This window comes from Chiroxiphia lanceolata, chromosome 9 (assembly GCF_009829145.1).
Source record: "Chiroxiphia lanceolata isolate bChiLan1 chromosome 9, bChiLan1.pri, whole genome shotgun sequence".
Taxonomy (NCBI): Eukaryota; Metazoa; Chordata; class Aves; order Passeriformes; family Pipridae; genus Chiroxiphia; species Chiroxiphia lanceolata.
Window position 1 is genome coordinate 12353954 of NC_045645.1, and position 23119 is coordinate 12377072.

Sequence of the window (23119 nt, forward strand, 5' to 3'; positions counted from 1 at the left end):
CAGGCTCTTCTCAGATCAATAATTATTTAATTTCCAGCTCCAGAGGTTACAGTCAGGTTACATAAACTCTCGCTGGTTCAGTATCCTCCCCTCCTGCTACAGAGCAACGGGTTGGTGCCCCTTACACACAGAACAACAACCCACAGCTCTGAGAGCCTGACAGAGACTGGTGTGGAAGGGAGAAAAGCTGTCCCAATTCCCTTCCACCAGTTACTAATGTTTTTGCCAGTTGGACTGCACAGGTAGTGAGGTGCAAAAACATTTTTATTAACTAAAAACTCCCAAAGCTTGAGCGTGTGGAACATGTTCATCATTTTAGTGCTCAGAGTTTTAGTCATAAAAATCAGTTTATTTGAGGAGCTGGACTTTGCAGGAGTAAAAAGGACATTCAAGTGGGTGTTTATGTTGAACTTGAGAAAGTATAGATCATTATACTGCACTCTTCCAACCTAATGAAAGGATTTGGGATGTTGGGGATTCCCTAGGCTGGAGGGGTGGAAAAAAGAGAAGCAGCTGGTTTATATAAAACAACTCTGCTCTTACATCATTAAATACCAAAACTAAACTAAAATGTTGACCTGAAAAGCAAATGTTCCTAGAGCATGTGCGTTAATGCTGGGTTTGAAGATGAGGCCATGGCTTGGGTTGAGTTTAGAGGAAACCTGGTTGTGGATGACAAACTTCCCCAAGTGTGGCAGCACCAACAGGGAAAGTGTTTCTCAACAGCTGAAACATGGAATAATTCCTTGCACTGCAAAGCTTCCTCCGGCTTTAGAGCCCACCCCGTGTTAGAAAAGAACCTGCAGAACCTACAGTTTATTTCCCAGGCAGCAGCAGCAGCTCCAGCTCCCAGCATGGTGGATTATTTATCCACTGGGATGATGTGGTTGTGCACATTGTTCAGTTTAAATGGACGCCAGGAATGTTATGTGACTGCACCTGCCTGGCCAGCGACGCTCCCGCACCGGGACTGGGGGGAGATTGGTTTACACTCAGTTCTTCGCTCCTTTTAAGTCCAGTCCAGCAGATGTAGAAGTTTGGGGTGATGTGGAATGCATTTTTCACATAATGCCTGTGGGGAGATGAGGAATGGCTAAAATAAATAGCAATTAGACAACAGCATCATCACTCAGGGGATGTGTTTGGAGGCTCAGGGCTGTCTGATGTCCAGGACAAACCTCACTGTGTGAGAAACACAGACACACAATGCAGAGCAGCAGCTGGTCTGCCCTGGACTGCAGGAACATTTTAGGATGGTTTAAGGATATTCTGTAGAAAAAGTTGAGGAATAATTGCTAAAAGATCATTTAGCCACCACAACTGTGTTTTTTTAAGCAATAAGAAACGGCCTTACAGTGCTGGTCACTCATGGAAGGGATAAAAAGTACCAGGAAATTGTCATTTTTTGGGCATGAGGTGCAAAGCCTTATGCAAATACTCACTGACTACACTCTGCTGTCCATGGACATAAACTCACAGCAGACCTGAGTACTTTGAGCCAGCTGTGAACTGAAACCTTGGAGTTGCCAGCATGACTTTACTACAAGCTGATAACCCAGTGTAAGGCTTAACGTGTTACTGTACCATGGAAAGGCCACTCTGCATCTGCAGGACTCAGGAATTATGCTGAATGGAAAAAAGGAGGATGCTGGCTCTGCTCTCCTGGGCTGGGGATGCCATCCCTCGAGGACTCTGCCTTGGGAGGGGGAATTGGCTCGGAAGGAGTAGAAAAGTCTGGCATAAGCAGCCAGGAAGCAGTAGGGTAATGTTAGATTGTGGCCAAGCAGGGTTTAGAAGGCTTTTTGCTACTCAGTTACTTATGGCTGATTACAAAGTAAAACGGAACCTTCACTGAGGAGCCAAATGCAGGTGTGTGAGCTCAGCCCTGCCCTATGGCCATACAGCGCTTCCCTGCTCCTCAGTTACAGGAATTAGACTTCAGCTTCCCAAAGAGAAATGTTCTCACACTCTTCAGGAATTGAGATCATCTGTGGCTATTCTCATCTTTACACTTCATGAAACCAGTTTTCTCCTGCTCAGGTAACACACGATGACAGACAAGGTCTGTCACTACCTGAGCTTTTCCCTCACAAGGACAAGGAGCCAAAGGAGGAACAAACTGATCCCCTTGGGCTCTTGAGCTGTGCCCGCAGGACATCCCAGAGCCCTCTGGAAATGCTTTACAACAAGTACCTGTATCCTGGTCACATTCCTGGTCTCTGTGCCAGTGCCTGGGTGCTGGGGAGGGCAGGGAGCAGGCCCAGGGGCTCCTTGCTTTGTTCCAGGAGTGAGTTCAGAAACTCGGTGCTCCCAACAGTCTGGATGTACCCTGAGGAGGGGAAACAAATATAAACATGATGTGTGATAGACAGGGGTGTTATGGCAGAATGTGTGACAATCCCTCCCCAGTACAAGTTAAATAAGTTGCTGCAGTGGTTAAAACCCTGGAGCCCTTTTCCTTGGAGTCTCAGCAGTAATTTCAGAGCTTGCCCTTGTGAGTGGATGTGCAAGTGTTACGTTACCAAAGCAGAACAGAATGTGCTACAAGTATTAGAAGCTGGTGCTTCTTTTTTGCTATTAATAATAAAAGAATAAATAAAAATGTATCAGGAGCATATTCAGCAGAACCCAACCAAGGACTGCATGAGAGGAACAACCATCCCTGGAGGCCCCCGCACCTGAGCCCCCCAGCCGAGGAGGGCAGGGCAGGATGAGGGCAGAGCAGGTGGCTGGGAGAAGGAGAGGAGAAGAGTGCAAGGGCAGAAAGGAACTCAGGGAATGAGAACATGCGTGGAAAGGGTCTGGAAGCAGGTGCATCTGAGTGCCAAGGCTGCCAAATGGTCCTGCAGCAGATGAGCAGCTCTGCCCCCAGGACCCCAAGTGTCACGAGGAGCTTTGATTCCACCACCACCGAGGGTGAGGAGAGAATTCAGAACTGTAATAAACACACCAAGAAGAACAGACAGGTGTTCAGAGCAGCTTACAGTGAACAGAAACCCAGCTGGGGAGGGGCACCAAATCCCCCCAGCCATGGGGTGCTGGGGAAGGTTCTCCTCAGTTCTCCCCACACAATTCCAGGACATGATGTAACACCGAGACCTGCCCATGGATCAGATTTGAGGTGCTGGCAATGTCACCAGGAGCTGACCCAGACCAAGCCCAGGCTCTGTCCTAAGCCAGGTCTCACACTCCATAAAAAGGCATCCAATCCAACTCAGCCTCAGGTCCCACTTCCAGCATTATTCCTGATAACCACCACTTGTTCACAGAAATTATCAACAAAACCACACCACAATTGCTTCCAGCAGGAAACTGTCCAGTCTTGTATGACATGGAACAGAAAAAAATAACAGATTGAATTATGAGCTGGTTTACTTGTACTAAATGCAATTCCTAACTCAGTCTTTATGGAACTGATTTCCTTTCAATCATGGATTGCAGCATTTGGACTGTGCAGCACGTGGAGAACCCAAACACGCCACAGCCACCACACTGAGCTGTCCTAAAAAATACAAGCTGCCCAGATTCACATAAAACACCATGAACTCAGCTTCTTTTTCAAACACAGAATCCCAGAATGGGTTGGGTTGGAAGGGACCTCAAAGGCCATCCAGTTCCACCCCCTGCCATGGACAGGGACACCTTCCACTATTCCAGGTTGCTCCAAGCCCTGTCCAACCTGGCCTTGGACACTTCCAGGGATGGGGCAGCCACAGCTTCTCTGGGCAACCTGTGCCAGGGCCTCACCACCCTCACAGGGAATAATTCCTTCCCAAAATCCCATCTAACTCTGCCTCACCTCAGAGTGAGCTGTTCTTAAAAACCCCAACACCACAGACACCCCCCCAACCCCTCCTCTCTCTTGATATCTTTCTACACAGAGCTTCTGAGTAAGTCAAACTACATAAAACCAAAGAGAACACTCACAAGACTCCTGGATGAGGATGGATGTGAGCAGAGCAGCTGGAAAAGGGACGTGTGGAAGGGGCCAGAAGGCACCTGGGCTGCAGCAGAAGAGGTGGCTGGTGCAGGCCCAGCTTGTTCCTCTCCTCAGCTCCAATTTTAGGGTTCCCAGGGTAAGGCAGGAGCTGGAATCACCCCACCTCTGCTCCTGGAGGGTTGGCAGAGCCCTCACTGCCCTTGGACACGGCACCTCCTGGCCCACAAGAGCATTAAAAGGGCTGGATCTTCCCAAGTTTCCTTCCCCCTCCTAGTTCCCCTGCCACTCTTCCCCAAGTTTGACTGCTCTAAAACATTTACAGATCTAAAAAGCAGAGAGAAAAAAAATGTTCACCTGTCGGGTGATATAAAACCAATCTTCTACTAAATGTGCCAGAATAATTTTTCTCCACCTCAACCACAGTTAAAACCTTCAGTCTATTCATTACTGTCTTTTTATAGTATTTTTATTTAATAAAACCTATTAAGACTACCATACAAATCTCTTTACTTATGCTTTTATCTTTTAACTGATCAATTTTTATATTGCTGACATCCCTTCTTCACCATTTGCTCATTTAAAAATTCATAGTATATGAGCTCTGTCTCTGGAGAAAACGTCTATAAAATTTGTTACAGCTGGCAAATGTGTATGAGTCAGTGATAGCACATGACTAAATGCTTCACAGAAAATAAAATTTGTTTCTGTAGTAAGCAGAACTGTTTAAATGTTATTTATTTTTATGTTTCAAAGAAAATATATTGTGAAGTGCTGCATTGATTTAATAGGCAGCAATGTCTGTGTACACGCTGTACCCGGGAAATTTATGAAACCTTTGCACAACTCCTTTAATTGAATTTTCCAAATCTCTCACCACACACAAATAATCAATATCTTCTGCAGAGAAAACCAGTCAGAATTATTACAGTCTTTCTTTTCAATTTTGTTGTCATCAGCACATACAGAGCACCTGGATATTTGTAATGTCTGGATGGCAAGTTATTTACACCTCTTAAACATATAATTGCTACTAAGTGAGTCCAAACTAATGTTTCTTTTCTTTTTTATTTAAAATAATTATATTCATGGGACAAAGCAGTATTTATTGTCGTGTAGGAGTTGCTACATGTAGCTGTTGGAAGAACTACAATTCTTCTGAATTTTTCATTAAGCTTAGTACTCTCAACTAGATCCACTAGAATTAAAAATTAATAGGTGTTGTGTCTCTAAGAAGGTGAATAGGAAAATAGAGAGTAAATATGAGTGGAAATCTCTGAATAAATGGGGCTGCCACCCAAATCTGAAATGCAGGGCGACATTTCTGGATGTGCCCACACTCATATGTCTCACGTGCATTTCTGGATCTGCCACAGCAGGTAATGGCTTAATATTTTATCTGCATAGTACAGGGTGTTCCATCACTGCAGCTTTGGAACCTGCTCCTTCCTTCCAGCCCAAAGCTCCTCCTCACACCCAGAGAGACTCCTCAAACTTCGGGCTGAACTCTAAAATATAGACTGTTATGGAGTGGGGGCACCCAACAGCTCCCAATCCTGCTGGGAAGGAGCAGTGGAAACCTCACCCCAGCTCCTCTGTCAGGACAAGACTCCTCCTTGTCTTAGGAAAAGCACTGCCACTGCAGATTTTGGGTACTGGGTGAGTGGGTTTTGTTACCTTTCTAGACTGGGAGGGACTTGCTTGGTCCCAGACTAAACCAGACCCACCTGCACAGACCAAGGCACGGGTGCAGCCAAATTCAGCCTGAGCAACAACAGCTTCTCATCCCCAGGATACAAAGCAGCCCACTCCTCTGGGGGCACTCCCACACTTGTGAGGAACCGAGAGAACTTTGCCCTGTGTTGATGGTGGAAAAGCCTCAGGAGCACAAACTCGGATATCCTTCCCCAGGGAAGAGCAGCTGAACGAGGCCACGTCCCTCCAGCACCACAAAGCTCTGATTTCTTGGAGCTGAGTCCCAGAGACACAGGACACAACACTCACAGGGTTTCAGCTCCAAGGAATCATCTCCCGGTTGGAATGTGTGCTGAGCCTCTCCCTAATCTCTGCCTACACAGCCTGGCTGGGGCTGGGCTGAATGCAGTTGAACATCAAGCCTTAGAGTGTGTTTTTTCAGAAAATATTACTTTTTAATTCAATTCCTATTTTAGTTTCAGAACCTTTCTGACCAGGCCAAGAGAACAATTCATCTCTTGGTTGGATTATAAGTCAGGAGAACCGATGGCACCATCGGGGATGTGAACTCAGGGCAGACATTTGGGATGAGAGGCAAAACACCAAACCTGGCCTAAGCATTGAGTAACAGTGTTTGCAAACACAACTCTAAGTCTCCATCTAATAATCTGTTTGAAAACAAGTCCTTCAGCATCATTTTTGTTCCTTTTAGAGCTGTTGTGCATCTGAATCACAATCTGAACACTAGAAAGCAGCTCAAGTTTCTGAATCAATTTAGTTGTGAACCTACTCAGTTCACTTAAGTTCCCAAGACTTACTTTTCCCAGCAAAGGGATAATGACATTTCTTCCCTGCAAGTAAGTCCAAAGTTGGGCTGAGAAAAATAGCCATGTTTTTTAAGTTAAGGTTCTACAGTCAGAAAAATTCACCTCTGCAGTCTGATGTATTCCCCTTTTCCCCAGGAGATCCCAAAGGAGGAGGAGGAGGAGGAAGGATAGGTCAGACAGACCCCAAGTATGTCTGAAGAGCAACAAATTTGTTTTACTTTATGTGAGAATGATGTAAAAAATAAATTGTAAATGTGACTTACCCTCACTGCCTTCAACCCACCAGCAGAGCAGACTCAAGGGGTTTAGTCCTAGGATACCCAAACTCAAACTGACATGAATTGGGATAAATAGTGGAATATTGTATTTTTACCTTTTTATCTGGTTGGAGAAGGAACTCTGCTTATTAAGGAGGCTTCTGTATATTGCAGTTCTGCCATGGAATTTATGTTTTGCCATCTATCCAGTCTTCAAAAAACTGGATTGGTGAACGGGAACTTAGCTTTACTTCATCCCTGATCTCTCCAGCTTTGCTTTCATCAGTGACTCCAAGTGGCATTAAAATGAAAACCCATCCAGTTGATCCTGACCCAGTCTCTTGGAAAGCCACCACTACTGATCCAAGAGTGCAAAAGTCAGTCCCTTGTACTAAAACCAAGATGGAAGCTGGGAATGTTTAGAACTAAATTCGGGGGGTGACTGTATTTCCCCCTGAGCTGGGCAGGATGAACAACACCATGGAAAGAAAGTATTTTGGATTTCATTGTGGCCTGAAAACAGTTTTCCCCAACACTGCAAGATCTGCTCTGCTCTAACACTCCCTTGTTTCCCACGTGGACAGCAGATGGAGTCACGGATATGATTTATGTCACTGGTTTTGGGAAGCAAAGTATTAGTGTAGTTTGTAACAACCAACCAAAGAGCTTTCCTGTTTGGAATCTTATCTTCACTCTTGGAATCTCCCAATTTATTAAACTTTCCTTTAAAATATGCACAGCCCAACCTACACAGCCATTCCCAGCATACACAGGGCTTGGTTGGGACTGGGACACACCGACTCCATTTCATCTCTTGGCAGTTGTTTTACCATTTGCTTACTTTCTATTCCAAAACATTTTGTTTACTGTAAATTCCAGTCATGGCCAGACAATGCTGCCCTTTTTTCCTGCTGGTCACCCAAAATGATAAACTGAGCTCCACACAAGGCTGCCCATTGAGCCAGGAATGTTCTGGATGGGGTTGTTTTAAGAGGAGGTTGTTTATGTAAAGTAAATAAATTTCATGCCTCACCATGTGATGATAATGTGACATTCCCTGGGTACCAACTCACTGAACAGTCATAAGTTCTCAGCCTTGCCATAACTAATTAAAAATAATTCTGAAAAAAAAACACATCCAAAACTAAAAAGCAAAGGAAAACATCTCCAAATGCTTTCCTTTGATCACACACTTCTCTGCCTCTCCTACAACTGCATTTTCAAGATTGCAGAATTGAATTTATTCTTTGTTAAAACAAAACTGACACTGAAACTACATAAAAATTGGTCAACTTACACTCAGAATTCTATTTTCCAGCCCACTTTCATAAAGTATTTATCCTCTAACAAGACTGGGTATGTGTTTGTGTGTTAGGGGCTGGTTTTTAGAGCAAAGATGGAACTAAAAATGTGTATTAAAGAGCAGGGCACAAAGGAGGCAGTGAGTGTTTAAATCTGCACTGGCCCATGGCATTTCCATCACTGGGATCATTGGAACAGGAGGACACAGGGAGCTGTAAATCAGAAAGAGCAGACTGCACAAATGAGCCACAATCCTTCCAAAGGGTTGTCACTCCTCTACATTTGGAGATAATCTGCTGGAGCCCAGGAAACCTAAGTTTAAGCAGTTTTTTTTCCTTTAAGAGAATTCCCCACAGCAGAGGGAATTTAGGCCTGAGCAGATCCAAACAAAAGAAGCAGCAGAGATGCCATCAGTGCTTTTAATTCTGGTTTTGCTGTATTTTCAGACAGAATGTGTGAAGAGAACAGAAGTATCAGAATATCAGTGGGGAAGCTGTTGATTTGACCACATGTGAAAGAAAACCTCAACCCTGTGTGTGTCCCCTCCTTCCTGCCAAGGCTCCAAAGTGGCCACCTGGTATTAAATGCCACCAACTCCATGGAGAAACACCCAATACAGTGAAAAGAGCAGAAAATACTAAAATGTGTAGTGGAAGTTTTCAGAGGAAACACATTTGATTCTCATAATTTTTTATAACTCCATGTTACCCAACTTATTGCAAGTGGAAAGAACTAAGAAGGAATCAACCAAAAGGAATCAAAACACGAGTCACACGGGAGTTACACGGAGTTTCTCACCTGGGGCGGGGAGTTTTCCATGGTTTGCTTTCAACAGCTGCAGCTCTTCTGCTTGACTCACTAGTGAAGAAACAAATCCCAAATCAGAGATTTCAAAGGAAATGATCCCTCTGCTGCCTTCTTCACTTTCAGTGCATTTCAAGGAAAAAAGCCCTTACTTATGTAACTGTGCTTTAAAAAATTAACAAAAAGCTTTCAAAGTTCAGATAATTTTGACAAGTGGTGCTTTCAGCCCCATACCACATTTTGTTGCCATTTTTTCCTGTGCTTTGTTCCTAATTCAGAGATGGGGAAAAGAGGATTCCTTCCCAAGGAGCTGACAGAAAGAGTGGACATGACAGAGAATGTCAGCAGTAGGTCTGAGCTCTCCTCTGGGCTGTTGGACTGTCCTATCCAGAGCAGGGAAGGGAACACAGACTGTTTCCAGGGAATTTCCTTCTGTATAAGAAAGGCTCTGCCATTACAGAGGGAACAGTGCAGTGTATACACATGCAAAAGGAAAAGGTTTGGAATACACCTCAGGAAAGAAATGGTAATTTAAACAACAGCAGCTGCTGGAATTGTGTGCATAAATTCCAATGCTCTGGGAAGAAGAATTCACTAGCACCTGTTGGCTTTACTGTCCACCTGCTTCCAACTGCAAACAGAGCAGTTCCAGGTTTTGCTTCCCTAAAGCTGGTTCCAGTGTTTTTACACTTGGCAGAAAACAGAGCAACGAGGCAGGTTATAGAATGATGTCTGTTGGCACTTCTGGTGCAGGTTCAGAAACTATTTTATCACCTTTGCATGTTTGTCTGGAGAGTGGACACAGGGACTGGCTGTATCCAGGTATTGCTCATATTCCCTGCTCAGCTGGAGGCTGGCATGAAAAGTCTCCAAGAACAATGTAAATGACCTGGAAAAGGTGACCCTGATTTCTTATCCCTGGAAGCCAATATCTCTGGTCTTCTCCTGTAAAAATCCACACTGGTTTTTTTTTTTATTAGACTATTTCCCCACCACATCCTCCCCTTCTGGTTGGGAAGAGCAGGAGGAATGAACTTCAGAACCTCTGACTTGGAGGAAGGATAAACAGTTTCCTAAAAACGGACACATATAAGTGAAAAAACTTCAGCTTTTTGGGTTCCTTTGGCAAAGTATTACAGATGTGCCATCTGGGAAGCGCCGTTATTCCCAACACAATAAGCATCTGGAATGTCCATCATTTAAAGACACATGAATAGCGATTTTTAAAGCCTGGAAATCTACAATCAGCCTAATCCTCCTGCCAGGCAAACAAACAAACCAATTTCCTCGGAAGAAGAGAAGACAAGCAAAGCAATCCAAGTGCAAACGTTTATCCTAATTCCCAGCTAAGTACCCACTAAGTATCTAACTATTTACATGAGAAAAGGTGTTGCTTTTCCAAGTTTTCCCTCCCCATTGAGTTGGAAAAGCAGGACAGGGGCTGCCTGTCTTTTATGTCCCTGTTGGATGCACGGGGAGATTTAAAGTGCATTTTTCTTGACCAAAACAGAATCCCGGGCTGTGACACTCCATTATAACACCGGGAACCATCTGGAACGATCCTTGTTCCGTGGTTAGAAAGGGGATAAACAGATTGGAAACCCTCCTTACGCAGTGTTTGGGTTTTCTGCACTTCAGCACTCAGGGCACGAGAGGAGTCCGAGACACCGAGGATATTTTCCAGCTCTCTGCTGCCCTCCAAAGCCTGGAAAACAACAATTAAAGACACTGGTAAATCCCATCCCCAAACTATCTACTAGCTGTCTACAACTTATCAAAAACACCTGAAAGAACGAACTTTTGGAAATTGCTAATAAATAAACATTTCAATTAAAATATTTCCAATAAATTCTAACAAATAAATAAATATTTTAAATTAGTGTAAGCCTTTTTTTAGTAAATAAAACCTTGTCAGATCATATAAAATAAATCACTACAGTACTCTGAGTACACTGAATTATTTCCCAGCTATTGATATAGAGCAATGAACCTTCTGCTACACTTATTAAAAATGAAACAAAATGGGAATAAAATAGAAGAGTGATTTGCATTTTCACATGCATTAAACAAACTATGAAATGATGACACATTAGTGGTAAATTAAATAGTACCATCACTTCATCAAAAAGGGATATTTCATTTTTAAGGACACAAAAATCTATGTAGTAATAATTCATATTTCAAGTTATAAATAACAGTTGAGAACTACCTATGTTTTTGTTTGTGAACAAAAGGAGGAGTGATACAAATTAAAAATGGTGGACTTGGAAAAGCAATTCTTCCAGTTTAAAAAAATTTTCTAAGTTCTGAGGTTTTTTGCATTTTCTGGATTTCCAAGTCAAACCTGCCTGGCTTCAAGTCTTTTATTTGCTTCCCTGAAATTTAAATGCTGCATATAAAATTTTAATTTTGATTTCAAATCCTGTATTAAAAGCAGATAAAAAATAAATCAGTGTAAAGCAGACCTGGAGGCTTGTGAGATTTGCTCTTATTTTCAGAATTCTGGTCAATGAACTTCTCACTTGGGACTGCAGTTTCAGGAACCTGGGTCCAGGAAAAGTAAAACAATTCCAATTACTCTCATCATCACTCACTGAAATTCCATGTTTGCAATGTTTCCCAGAGTTTCTTCCCAATGTAATCAGGTTGGATCCAGCTCAGTGACCTGTAACACCAAAACCAACCTGCCTTTGGTTGGGATTCATATCCCAACCGCCAAAAATCCCTATATCCTAATTTTAAGGATAGGAACTCAGGTTCAGCAGTATCAGAGGATTTTCTTCAGGATTTGCGCATTAAAAAAATTCCTGCCAGGATAGTTTAGGGTATTTTCTCTTTGAACCATTTAAAGATGCCAATCAAATAATCTATTTACTGTTTCCTCTCAGAGAAGGGAGAATTATCCTCATAAAAACCTCAAATGTAGGAACAGAGCTACAGTATGGAAATGTAGAAAACTACATTTCCATATGAGAAAAGAAAACAATAATAGCAGTGTATTGGACTATATATTTTCCACCTGTAAAAATCAAGTGTCTGGAAGTTCACATAAATATCAAGTGTAGGTGTTGGTTTATAAATGTTTTTAGTGGCAGGTCAGTAACTGCTGGTCTTCTGCAAAGCTTTTAAAAATATACTGAATCACTGAAGGCAAACATTTACATGTTAATGAAGGCTCTGATTACTCCAATTGTTCTGTAGTTCAGGGTTCTGTCACCAAGAAATGAGTTGACCGAGGGAATTACTGAACCACCAGAAAAGCCCTTCAGTCAGTTTAGTTTACCACTGGTATAATTTTAATATTTTATTTTTCACTACGTAACATGTCACCCAAACAATTCTGTCAAACTCCATCACTCAGAAAACACCGTCCTACAATGAAGGAATTTCAAGCTCATGGTGGGGGAAACATCCATGACAAGGAAAAAGCCCAACAGACAAACTGAGAGCTCAAAAGGAAGAGCTACAACTTCAAACACGACATTTAGTTCAATAATGCCTGTCTAGGCAAACAGCCCATCAGACACCTCACCTGAAACATTTATTTAAGTGCTTTACTAACTGGGGATTGCCCCAAGTTCATTAATGTCAGGAAATTTATACCTTAAAATTAGATTGTGGCAGAAAAGACGAGAATTGTAAAAGATTTTGCATTAATTTACACCTATAACCATTCAGTGCCTTTGAATATCTAATCCTGTGCAATCAGAAGCACTAAAAATAATGGCTATTAATTGAATTCTGTGTGAAATACGAAATAAAAATCACTGCCCCCATGACAAAGTGAACACATTTGATGCACTCACCCATCCTGCTCTGTTGGAGGCTGCCCTCTCCTGGATAATCCAGTGTCGGAATTGCTCTGCTCTCTCCCACCTCCTCGGAGTTCACAAGGAAGAAAAGAAACAATAAAGATAAAAATAAGATATTTTCTACTTGAAGCATGTGAAGTAGGTGTTACTATGAATCTTGATTTTAGAATGATCTTTTAGGAAGAGGAAAGAAAACCCCAAACTCACTTGGAAAGCAGGACAGATCCCCTGGAATGAACCACACTGAATTCACTACAATTTACACTTTTGTAATTTGAGCTCTCATCAACTCACTTTACATTTATATTCCTGGAAACCTTGGGATTAGAGTATTAATAACTGGAAGCTGGGATAATTCTGGCAATCCCAGATCCCACCCTGTGGAATGAGGTGCTTTTCACATCTCTCTGTAATAAATCTTCCTGACATCAGACTAAAAAAGGGAGGCCACGCTAAGCATTAAACACTTTGATTTCTTATTAAATTTGAATTATTACACACAAGGATCAGCACTCAAGGATGAATCAACTTTTAATTTTTATTTTGTAAAACACTTAGAAATATCTCAGAATGACAAAGTGCTATACAAGTTTAAGCTGTTCCAATACAGCAGCTGAAGACCCTCGAAGATTCAATTTTAAATCTAAGTAGTCAATAGAACTTGAACTGAATTTTGTAGTAATTTTTGTTCTGTTGTTTTCTTACATATTGGTCACAGAAAAACAGAATACTGATTAAAGTGTAACACCTGAAAGGTGACATCCAGAACCTATTAAAGCACCACAGCTCTTAAAATAAAAGTGTTTTTTCAGAAGGAGAACAGAGATTGTGGGTTTAAAAGGACACCCTGAAACCTGTGATTTAATAATTGTATAACACCATTTTGTACCTATATGAACACAGGAAAAAAAGAGCTGGTTAGTGCTACATTACTGAGTAATTATCCATCTAAATGTCAGCTCTGCTCACGTGATCAGGCTTTTTATAGGCAAAAAGGAATGTTCCCCTATGTCCATCCTTAATATCAGGCTGGAAGTACACGTTCACCTTTCCCACTGACATCCTAATATACATTTTAATTCAAGACATTTTGCCCCTGTTCTACTTTCACCTGAGAGATAAGGCATTATCTAATTCAAGTGCAGAGAGGCTGGGAAAGTTTGAGAAGTTGTAGTAATTTAAACATTTGTGTGTCCTCATGAAAATTAACAGTTCCTTAAAGCAGGTAATTACCAACGTCAGGATAGTCAAGAGAACATATCTAGAGAGCTACAGATTTTTAATTTTAACTGCTATCATTATACACAATTTTAAAAGCTTCTGCAAAGGTAAGGAGAACAACTACTGGCAACTCTTCTCGTGGAAAGGTTTCTTTGTACAGGGTGAAGAGGTTCATATTTACCACCAAGTACTACCAAATCTTGATACAGAAGTTAAAGCATTCAAACACAAAATTTCCTTTCTGCTGATAAAAGCAGAGACTGACAGAGAAATCTGACCTGGGAAATATTTGAAAATACCTTTCTCTCTGTAGGAAAACAGAGTAGATAAATTTAGATGCCAAGGACATAAGTTCCCTAATAAACAGAGTCAGGAAGCTGCTCATTGGAACAGTTACTTTTCACAGCAAGAAGAAAGTTGGAAATCAGTGGGTTTGGATTCCAAGAAAAAAACGCAATACATAACCAGGAGTATTTGTGGAAACATTTAAGACACAGCTTTAATGCAACTTCGTTGAAGAGGAAAATAATCCCAAAGAGAAACTGTTCAGAGTCTTTTAAGATGACTCCTGTCAGTACCTAAAGGGCTGATTAAATGTCTCTGAAGATTTTGGGATGTGAAGGAAGTGGGAGCATGGATATGCCCACCATGCCAAATAACCACCTTTTCAGGAATCAAGAAGAAGCCACTTAGTTTGAGAGGAGGAATTGCTCACAAGACAGGGCAGGCCCTGTGAGGATTACTGCCTCCATCCCAGACCTGGAAGTACATAATCCAGGCCTTGCATTGCAAATCCCAACACAGTTCCTAAAAGGCCACAAAATAAAACACACATCAGCTGATAAATCTTCAGTTTTGTGGAAGCAAGACTGTTCTAAAATACAAGTCCTTTCAATAAATGAGGTTTCCATGACTGGTTGAGACACACAATCACTTCTTTCCTGGGTCTCCCTGACACTTAAAGAGATCACCCCCACAACCTACAGAGCCATAAAAGCACATCAGGCCACTGAAAATCCACTTCTTGAGCACTCAGAGTTTGCACCAGAAACTGTGACTGTGGAACTAAGGGGGTGTAAATCCTAAAGGGAACTGGAAATAACATAATTATAAAAATAATTATATATTTTCTGAAAGCTAATGACATTCAGTATTATGTTCATTAAAAATTGCCTTGAAGTGCCTCACCATGAAAAATAATTGTCAAAAAATACACAAAATAAAAAAGGACTTTGCTAACATGCCAAACCAGGGGAATTAATGGAATTATTGACAAAAATGCCAGCGTGGAAGTTTTTTACTGAGTCAAAGCCAAACATTTTTAATACCGAGCAACAGAAAGCAAAACTTGCCTCATAAACAAGTTGTTTCATAAACACTCCCAAGATTTAGACTGAAAAGATTCAAGCTTTAAAAGTCAACATCAGCTTTTCCAAAAGACATTAAAAATTTTTAAGGTGAAAAAGGAAACAAACATAGCACACGAGAGACAAGTTACTAGATCAAGCCAATAATCAGGAAAATATTGTATTAAGAAAGAGGGAATGTTCAACTAACCTTTTGCTGGGGGGTTCCTGGGGTTTTGTTCATTGTGGCTCACAGGGGATGAAAAGGGACTCATCTGGCATGTTCCTGTTGTTGGGGAGTAAGAATTCAGGTTTTTCTTTTTGACCTTCTGAGGTGTTGCATCAGATGGCTGAAATGCAGCAAAATGCAAAAATATCTAGATTAACATTGATAAAATCTCTCTGAACATTTACCATCTGGTAAGAGGTTCTCCTCAGTAATTCCTAACTTTATGTACTCCCATAAATTGGAAGCCCATGTTGTATGTTGTGGTGGGTTGACCTTGTGCCCGCCAAGCTGCTCTATCACTCCCCCTCCTCATTAATATTAGTTTTACTCTAAAAAAAAATAAAAGCTCCTTTTTCCATAAAGAAAAAGTCTATGTTTTCCAGAGATTTAGGTATCACCTGGTTGCTTGGTTTGGGTTTTTTAGAGCAGCCTAAACCTGATATTATTTTTCCAACAGTATTAAGAACTTAAGACACATAAGAACTATAAGCAACTATTTTTAGATTTTAATTGCATCAAAAGATAGTTATTTCTGATGATTACCTACACAAATGTTAATTTAAAAAATCCCAAGTAAGTTCCTTAAACCCCAAATTTTGTGTCTGGTTTAGGATTTCAATATGTCTAATGGAAGTGCTGGTATTGGTCATTAGTAATGTGACTTACACCATATTTTGAAATGTTCAGTTTGCTGCCCACTCACCTCTGTCTTGCTTTAGTCTCAAATACTCTAAATAATTTCACATTGGCCATTTATGCTCTTGTCTATCAGTACTGACACAACACCTGAGGGAAACGCTCAGTCTGTTGCCACTGTTTTGCCACATCCAAGCAGGTTAAAGAAATGTTTCAAATGATCTTTAAACGAAATATTAATTTAAATATCAATGCCAATTTAGGCACTTACAGGTCAGCAAATCTCCAATCTGCTCACAGTTTCAGGATATTTTTCCTGCTTGAACAGCAGCCACCTCTGGATATGGATAAGCATATCCACATCTGAGCAACTACCTGGAGAAAGCTACTGTTGTACTTACAAGGACAGTATTTATTTGGCAGTAAGGATTTCTCCTCCAGTTATGCAATTTTTTAATGATATCATGCAAACATTCCAAAATCTAAAAACACTGATTTTTGATCTTTAGTTCATAGGTATTTTGACCAGGAGGTGGAATGACAGACTCCTGAAAAATAGGGAATGAACTGTAGAAACAGTAAAGATGAAACAGATACTTCAATCAAATAATGTGTGTTTACTACTTTATGTTCCTTCCTACCTTCTAAATAGTTATTTAATTATGGTACACTTTAAATCTCTGACATGTCATTAAAGGCACTGTAGGAACTAAAAAATCAGTGTAAACCCACATCACTGAGCTCCCACTGAAAGTTTTGATCACTCAGATGGGCTGTTGTGAAGCTTTTTGCTACACAAGAACCTGAATGCAGGTAACCATCAAATAACTCCTTTTAGCTCATCTGCTTTAAGGCAGAAAAAGAATTCCATGGAATTTCAGCTGGACCACTCACCTACAAAAATGTTACCACGGCCTAAGAAACAGATGCAAAATGACACTCACAGCTGCACTGTGAGCAGAACAAGTTGGGTAATGGTACACTAAGCTGCTAATTAAATTGCTAATGATTCTTTTTAGTGCCACTGCGGTATTTCGCCACCTTTGTTTAAATTTATAAAAAAATGTCTAGAAAAATTTTTAAAATTGTGAATTTCGACCTTGCTAAACACCAGTGAGGCCTCCAAAGACGTGCTGCACAGGAGCAAATCTCTTCACAATGACACAGAGATGGAGATTTCCTGGGAGCTGGTTTGCTGATCAGTTATTTCTCCCTGTACTTTTCCCAAATTGTCCTTCCTTTAAAGCCTGCCATCCTCCCAAAATCCTCTACAGCAACACCCACCGTGGTAGGAGAGACAATAAACCGACATATGTCCCACCATGCTGGGACTGGGAGGACGCTGGAGCTGCATTTACAAAAAATAATAGCACCAGTACAATTTTATTTTCATTGTGATAACTGTGGTGAAATTTATGGCAGTGTTTGTACTTTATTGTTTCATTCTGCCAGATTAGCTGAGGGAGGTAATTACAGCTCTGACATGAAAATGCCTTTAATGTTTTCATTTCAATTTTGCAGTTTGTAATATGCAGATTCCAGCATTGCCATAATTCCATATTGTTCCATGTACAATTACAGGGCAGAGCATTTGCTCCCCAGGATAATGGAGCTAATTTTTAATAAATTATTTCACCAAGGATCTTAACTCATTCAGCTCTTGGGTAAATAGTGATGGCAATAACAATGTGCATATTTTTCAAGTGATTCATGCAGATGTACATTACTTAACACCAGGCAGTTCTGTGACAAATGAAATACTATCAATTTTATACTATAATATTTGTCAGCAGTAATTTTGTGCCTTAGGATTCTCCCAGACAACAGCCAATCTGTAACAATATAAATGCAGCTCTAATGAAATAGCACATTTATACACACATAATTTTTGCACACAGATACATACACATACAAATATATATATACATCTATAGAAACACACATATAAATATAAATATATATATATATATACACATATAAATAGATGGTTCCATACACCAAAAAATACTTACATTATCTTTTTTGACAGTGTCCAACTTTAATGCTCTCTTAACTCTGCAAGAGAAAAATATGGACAAGTTTTATGGTATCTAGACACAAAGATTTCTTTTAGAAACATCTATAATTGATATTTTTAAAGACAGTTTCCTTTGTTGTGTTTCACATTTACACAGGAAAACAAATGTCATCCAAAGCAAATCTATTAACTGATTAAAATACTGTGTACCGAGAACATTGTTTGTTTAGAAGGATAAAGTGTTTGCATAAGAGAACCTGATTCTCCATTTTATGATAGAGATAAAAATCAAGACACTGAAGTGAAATCACACTGAATATTTGCTTTTTCCCCAAGATATAAACACCAAAAAACCCACAAAAGCCTTTTCTTTTACATACCTCGTGAGCAAGGGTTGAAAGGATTTTGCCATTAGTTGAAATAATGCATAAAGCCATTTAAAGCACAGGTACAGCCAAGGAGAAAAAAGTAGTTTTTCCCATCATTTTAGCTCTTAACATGATTCAGTGCTGCCAGACTATGACTTAACAGGGGAACAGATGCTCTATGCCTTTACAGGTCCCCAAACCATAAGAAACTATTTGCTTCCCTTCTTCCTTCTCCTGATTCAGGAACATGCCAAGCTCTCTCTGCAAAATCTGCTCTGCTGAACTGGATGCCCAGCTGTTAATGGCAACACTGGAAGGGGAAAGCTGAATATTTATAATACTTTATATGGTACAGCTGTCTGCTAAAGAGCAGTCATCAAAATTTTATTGAATGCAGGCTAAATGCTCCAAGGAAAGAAAGGTCAACATAAATTAAGACTATTTTTCCCACAGACAACTGAAAGTTTTTAAGCACGTTCCTAAATCTTGGTCTAAACCACGATATAAAACAACAAGAAACAAAAAAATCTGCGTAAGAACAGTCCCCAAGAAATGTATATATTATATTGAATTAAACAGGATTTGCAATACACATCATATTTCAAGAACTTGGTTCAGTTTTCATCTTGGAAAAGAACGTTTTGCCTTGTAAGGAATTAAGATGACCTCATTCCAAACATACCCTTTTTAAATTTATGCTGCTGTAAATTAAAGACAATAGGAATGGAAGCACATCTTTGATATGTAACTCAGGTAAGGGTTTTATATGAAAACTGTTTTACAACCATCTCCATTTCAAAAAGGGGAAGAGAACGTTCTGTCTTAAAAATGCCAAAGGAACAGGTAACATTAAAATTAAAAAAGCCTATGAAATTCTGGCCAAGGGGCAGTGAAAGCTGTAACAGTTTGATGGAATTCTTTACAATGTATTTCTTTTTTAAAGAGAAACCCATATTGAAGGAATCCTGACTCCATTCCACCTTCCAGCCCATGGCAGCAGGGAAATATCCTATTTATTAATAGAGAGGATGCTCTGGGGGCCAGTGCATTTGCATGTTGTACCAAGGCATGTGATGATGGAAGATTTTATGACTGAAAGGCAAAGTAAAAAGCAGGATCTGGACTCAGCACAGCTGTAGGATGAAGAGAAATGAGAAACTAAATGAAAATCCCATTAAATTATAAACATTGAGAAAAATTTCTTAGGGGGAAAGTTGTGGACTGATCAATGGTATGTTCTTTGGAGTCTGTCAAATATTGTGGACAGGAACAGAGAAGCCCAAATTTCTCTCTGCTGGCCTCCAAAACCCCTGCAAACTCCCCAGATTATGGGGGCAAAGATGGAGCCTCATTTCTAAGCACTTAAACATTGGAAAGAGCTGGAATATTACATTGGAAGACACAATTTTAGCTTTAGACAACCTTTCCTTGTGTTTCCCAATCCAGCCTACACAGCAGCCTCGTTTGCTTGTGGCTGTGTTTCTAATGTTTGTCTTTTCAATGCCATAATGTGAGAAGTTACACCAAAATCCTTTAAAATTTGTGCTCCCTGCCTTGGACTCCGAAACAAAATTCATCCCCACACCCAACACGAAAACCCTGTTGGCCAAACTGTCTTCCCTCTGATCTTCCAAAAGGTGAGAAACCAACACATGCAAACAAAATTCCTGAAGTATTTTAGGGAACAACACGAAGAGCAGCAGTTCTAGTTTGGGTTATCTTTTTTATATGGCTGGAAAAGCTTCACTTTGGCTCCAGAGTAAAACCAAATGTCAGATTGTGAACAAGAAAAGGAGATGGAAAGATGAGGTACATGAGGTGACAGTATTTAACAACTCAGCCTGAGTTTTCTACCCTTGAATTGTAGCCTGACTAGACTTAATTTCTTTTCTTGACCATGCAGAGTATGATAGCACGTGTTTCCAGCCAGCTGTCCAGCCTGAAATGATTATTTTGCCCATAATATTTATCAGGTTAAAGAACTTCGCTTCCTCTCCTTTATAATTTAGGAATGAATGCAACAGCAACAGCCATGTCCAAGGTTAATGCACAAAAAACCCACAGAGAATCAGGGATTTGATCACATTATTTCATTAAAAATGCCCTAGAGGTTATTGTAGCGCATTTTGAGGCCACTTCAGTTTGCTTCCTCTTTAGGTTCTACTTTTACTGGAGAAAAAAACAAAGCACCTCTCTGCTATTTACATATTGCTCCATCTTCAAATGTGCCAGTGAAAATGTCATTTCAATTGGAAAAGCAGAAAAAAATCCTATAATTTCCTATGTTCAGTTTAAATGGTGGTGAAACTCAGTGTGAGAGAAGCAGACTTCAATAAAAAAACAAACAAACAAAAAAATCAAAATTTGTGTATTGTTAAGTTTCCTTTGTATTTCCTTTGTATCCTGCCATGACCACTACAAATTCCATGGTCAGGACTGGCAGAGGTTGGAACCTCTGGTAGCTCTAACATTTACCTTTGAAATCCATAAGGAGTTATAAACTGGGATAATATCCCAAGCCTATATAGAGGCATCACAGATCTTATGGCCTCATCTTCCTGCTGTTGAAGTTGGTAACACCTTTTGCACCCGTATCTTTTGTATCCAAATCCTTTGCACACCTGACCCTTCTGCATCCCGTCTGCATGTAAATCATCCTAAATGGATTCTGATCCTATTTTCTTGTGTATGTTTCATCTATGTAGTAATAGAGTGAACCTTGCCACTGAACTCTGTTAAAGTCACACTTTCATAAATCCAGATTAAAACCTGCTTTTGCCAATCCCTTCAAGGGAGGGGTCAGAGGATGGACCAGGCTCTGTTCAGGGGTGCCCAGCAATGGGACAAGAGGCAACGGGCAGAAACTGATGCCCAGGAAATTCCACCTGAATATGTGGAAGAAACTCTTTCTTGTGCAGCGACGGAGCATTGGGATTGCCCAGAGAAGGTGTGGAGTCTCCCTCACTGGGGATATTCCAGAACTGGAGCAGGTGACACAGGAACGAGTCCAGGTGAGTTTGGAATGTCTCCAGAGAGGGAGATTACAATGCCCTGCCTGGGCAGCTGTTCCTGTGCTCTGCCACCCTCAGTGTGAAGTTGTTCTTCCTCGTGTTGAGGTGAAACTCTGTGTGTTGTCGTCTAAGACCATTGCTCCTTGTCCTGTCGCTGGGCACCACTGAAAGGAGTCACCCCGGCCCCCTTTCGGAAATACAGAACACAGAGAGTATCACCCACAGCAACATCACCCACTCAACCCCGCCAGGGGAACCGCCATCGAAAACATTCCCCGGTCCCTGTTTTCCTCTGGAAACAAATCCCGCCCTCTCCCCGCCGCTCCTCCCCTCTCCCGGACGACGCTCGGCGCACTTTTCCCCTCAGGGAAGGGGCTCGGGAGCTGCCGCTCGGCGGGAGCCGCGCTCCCCTCACGGCTTCCCGCCCTCGGGAGCTGCCCCACCGCCGGGAGGGGAGGGGAGGGAAAGGGGAGAGGGAAGAAGAGGAAGAGGGGAGGAAAGTGGAGCGGAAAGGGGAGCAGAAAGGCTCCGCTCGCCCCTCGATACCCACGACATCCCGCCGCCGCTCCCGCCGCCGCTCCCGCCGCCTCCTCGCAGCTCCCGCCGTGCTCCCGCCAAACGCCGCCGGCTGGAAACGGCGCCGAGGGCGGGCCGGGCCGGGCCGGAGCAGGGCGGGGGAGCCCCTCAGGGCTGCGGGGCCCAGACCGGGGCCGAGCTGGGCTCGTCGGGCCCCGCTGTGCGCGGTACGAGCCGGGCCGGGGAGCTTCGGGCGGGAGGTTCGGGGCGGCCAAACGCACCTCAAGGGTCCCCTCAGAGGCCGCCTGGGGGGGGCGGAGGGAGGGAGGGAGGGAGGGAGGGTTGTTGGTTCCCCTCAGATGCGCTGGGGGAAGGGGATTGTAATGTTTTCTACGGTGGGGAGTAAATTTAGTCCTTGAAAGGGACGTGACGAGATCCATGAGGTAAAAGTTTCCTCGTTTCAGGTGGGCGAGGCCGGAGCAGGGCGAAGCTTCCCTGTGCAGGTGTGCGTGCTTTATGGATGAGCCTCGGTCCTGAAGGTCAGTGTTGTCGTGAGGGGTCTGACTTTGTATATTTGAAATAATTTCTTCACATAAAGGGTGTTCAGGCATTGGAAGGGGCTGCCCAGGGAGGTGGTGGAGTCCCCATCCCTGGAGGTGCCCAAGGAACGACTGGACTTGGCACTCAGTGCTCTGGGCTGGGTGACACAGTGGGGATTGGGTACAGGCTGGACTCGATGGGCTGGGAGAGCTTTTCCAGTCTCAGTGATTCTGGGATTCTGTGACTAAATTCCTGTTTGGAAGGTGTTTTTTAATCTCTTAGAATCATATGACAAAAAATCAAAGGTAGTAGTTCTTGTGTCATCTTCCTGCTCTATAGAATCACAGACTGGTTTGGGTTGGGAGGGACCTTAAAACCCATCCCATTCCACCTCCTGCCATGGGCAGAGACACCTTCCACTATCTCAGATTGCTCCAAGCCCCATCCAACCTGGCCTGGAACACTTCCAGGGATGGGACAGCCACAGCTTCTCTGGGCAACCTGTGCCAGGGCCTCACCACCCTCACAGGGAACAATTTCATCCCAATATCCCATCTAAACCTACTCTCTCCCAGTTTAAAAGCCCGGCCTAGAATGCTCC

At 42.0% G+C, this 23119-nt stretch overlaps 2 protein-coding genes across 6 annotated transcripts in view; one reads left to right on the forward strand and one right to left on the reverse strand.

The window, feature by feature from the left end:
• Positions 1-22146, reverse strand: ITGB3BP (integrin subunit beta 3 binding protein). Of its 3 annotated transcripts, none has more exons than XM_032696977.1 (9): positions 22013-22146; positions 18079-18121; positions 15413-15551; positions 12629-12701; positions 11288-11366; positions 10434-10527; positions 8817-8876; positions 2194-2329; positions 1-1072 (listed from the first exon to the last, which is right to left on the reverse strand). In XM_032696977.1, exons 1-8 carry the CDS (start codon positions 22015-22017, stop codon positions 2205-2207), a joined length of 618 nt encoding a protein of 205 aa, XP_032552868.1. In that variant the 5' UTR covers positions 22018-22146; the 3' UTR covers positions 1-1072; positions 2194-2204. The 3 variants fall into 3 exon arrangements, with proteins under 3 accessions (XP_032552868.1, XP_032552866.1, XP_032552867.1); XM_032696975.1 differs by having other exon boundaries at positions 12629-12698; positions 22013-22120; XM_032696976.1 differs by lacking the exon at positions 8817-8876 and having other exon boundaries at positions 22013-22120.
• EFCAB7 (EF-hand calcium binding domain 7) overlaps positions 21836-23119 on the forward strand; it is a 20525-nt gene continuing 19241 nt past the window's right edge. For 2 of the 3 annotated variants that reach the window (XM_032696966.1, XM_032696965.1), the window contains exons 1-2: positions 21838-22205; positions 22443-22517. The gene's annotated coding sequence lies outside the window, so the exon portion shown is untranslated. Of the gene's footprint in view, positions 22206-22442; positions 22518-23119 lie in introns of all 3 variants that reach the window. The other variant, XM_032696967.1, reaches the window with a different exon arrangement.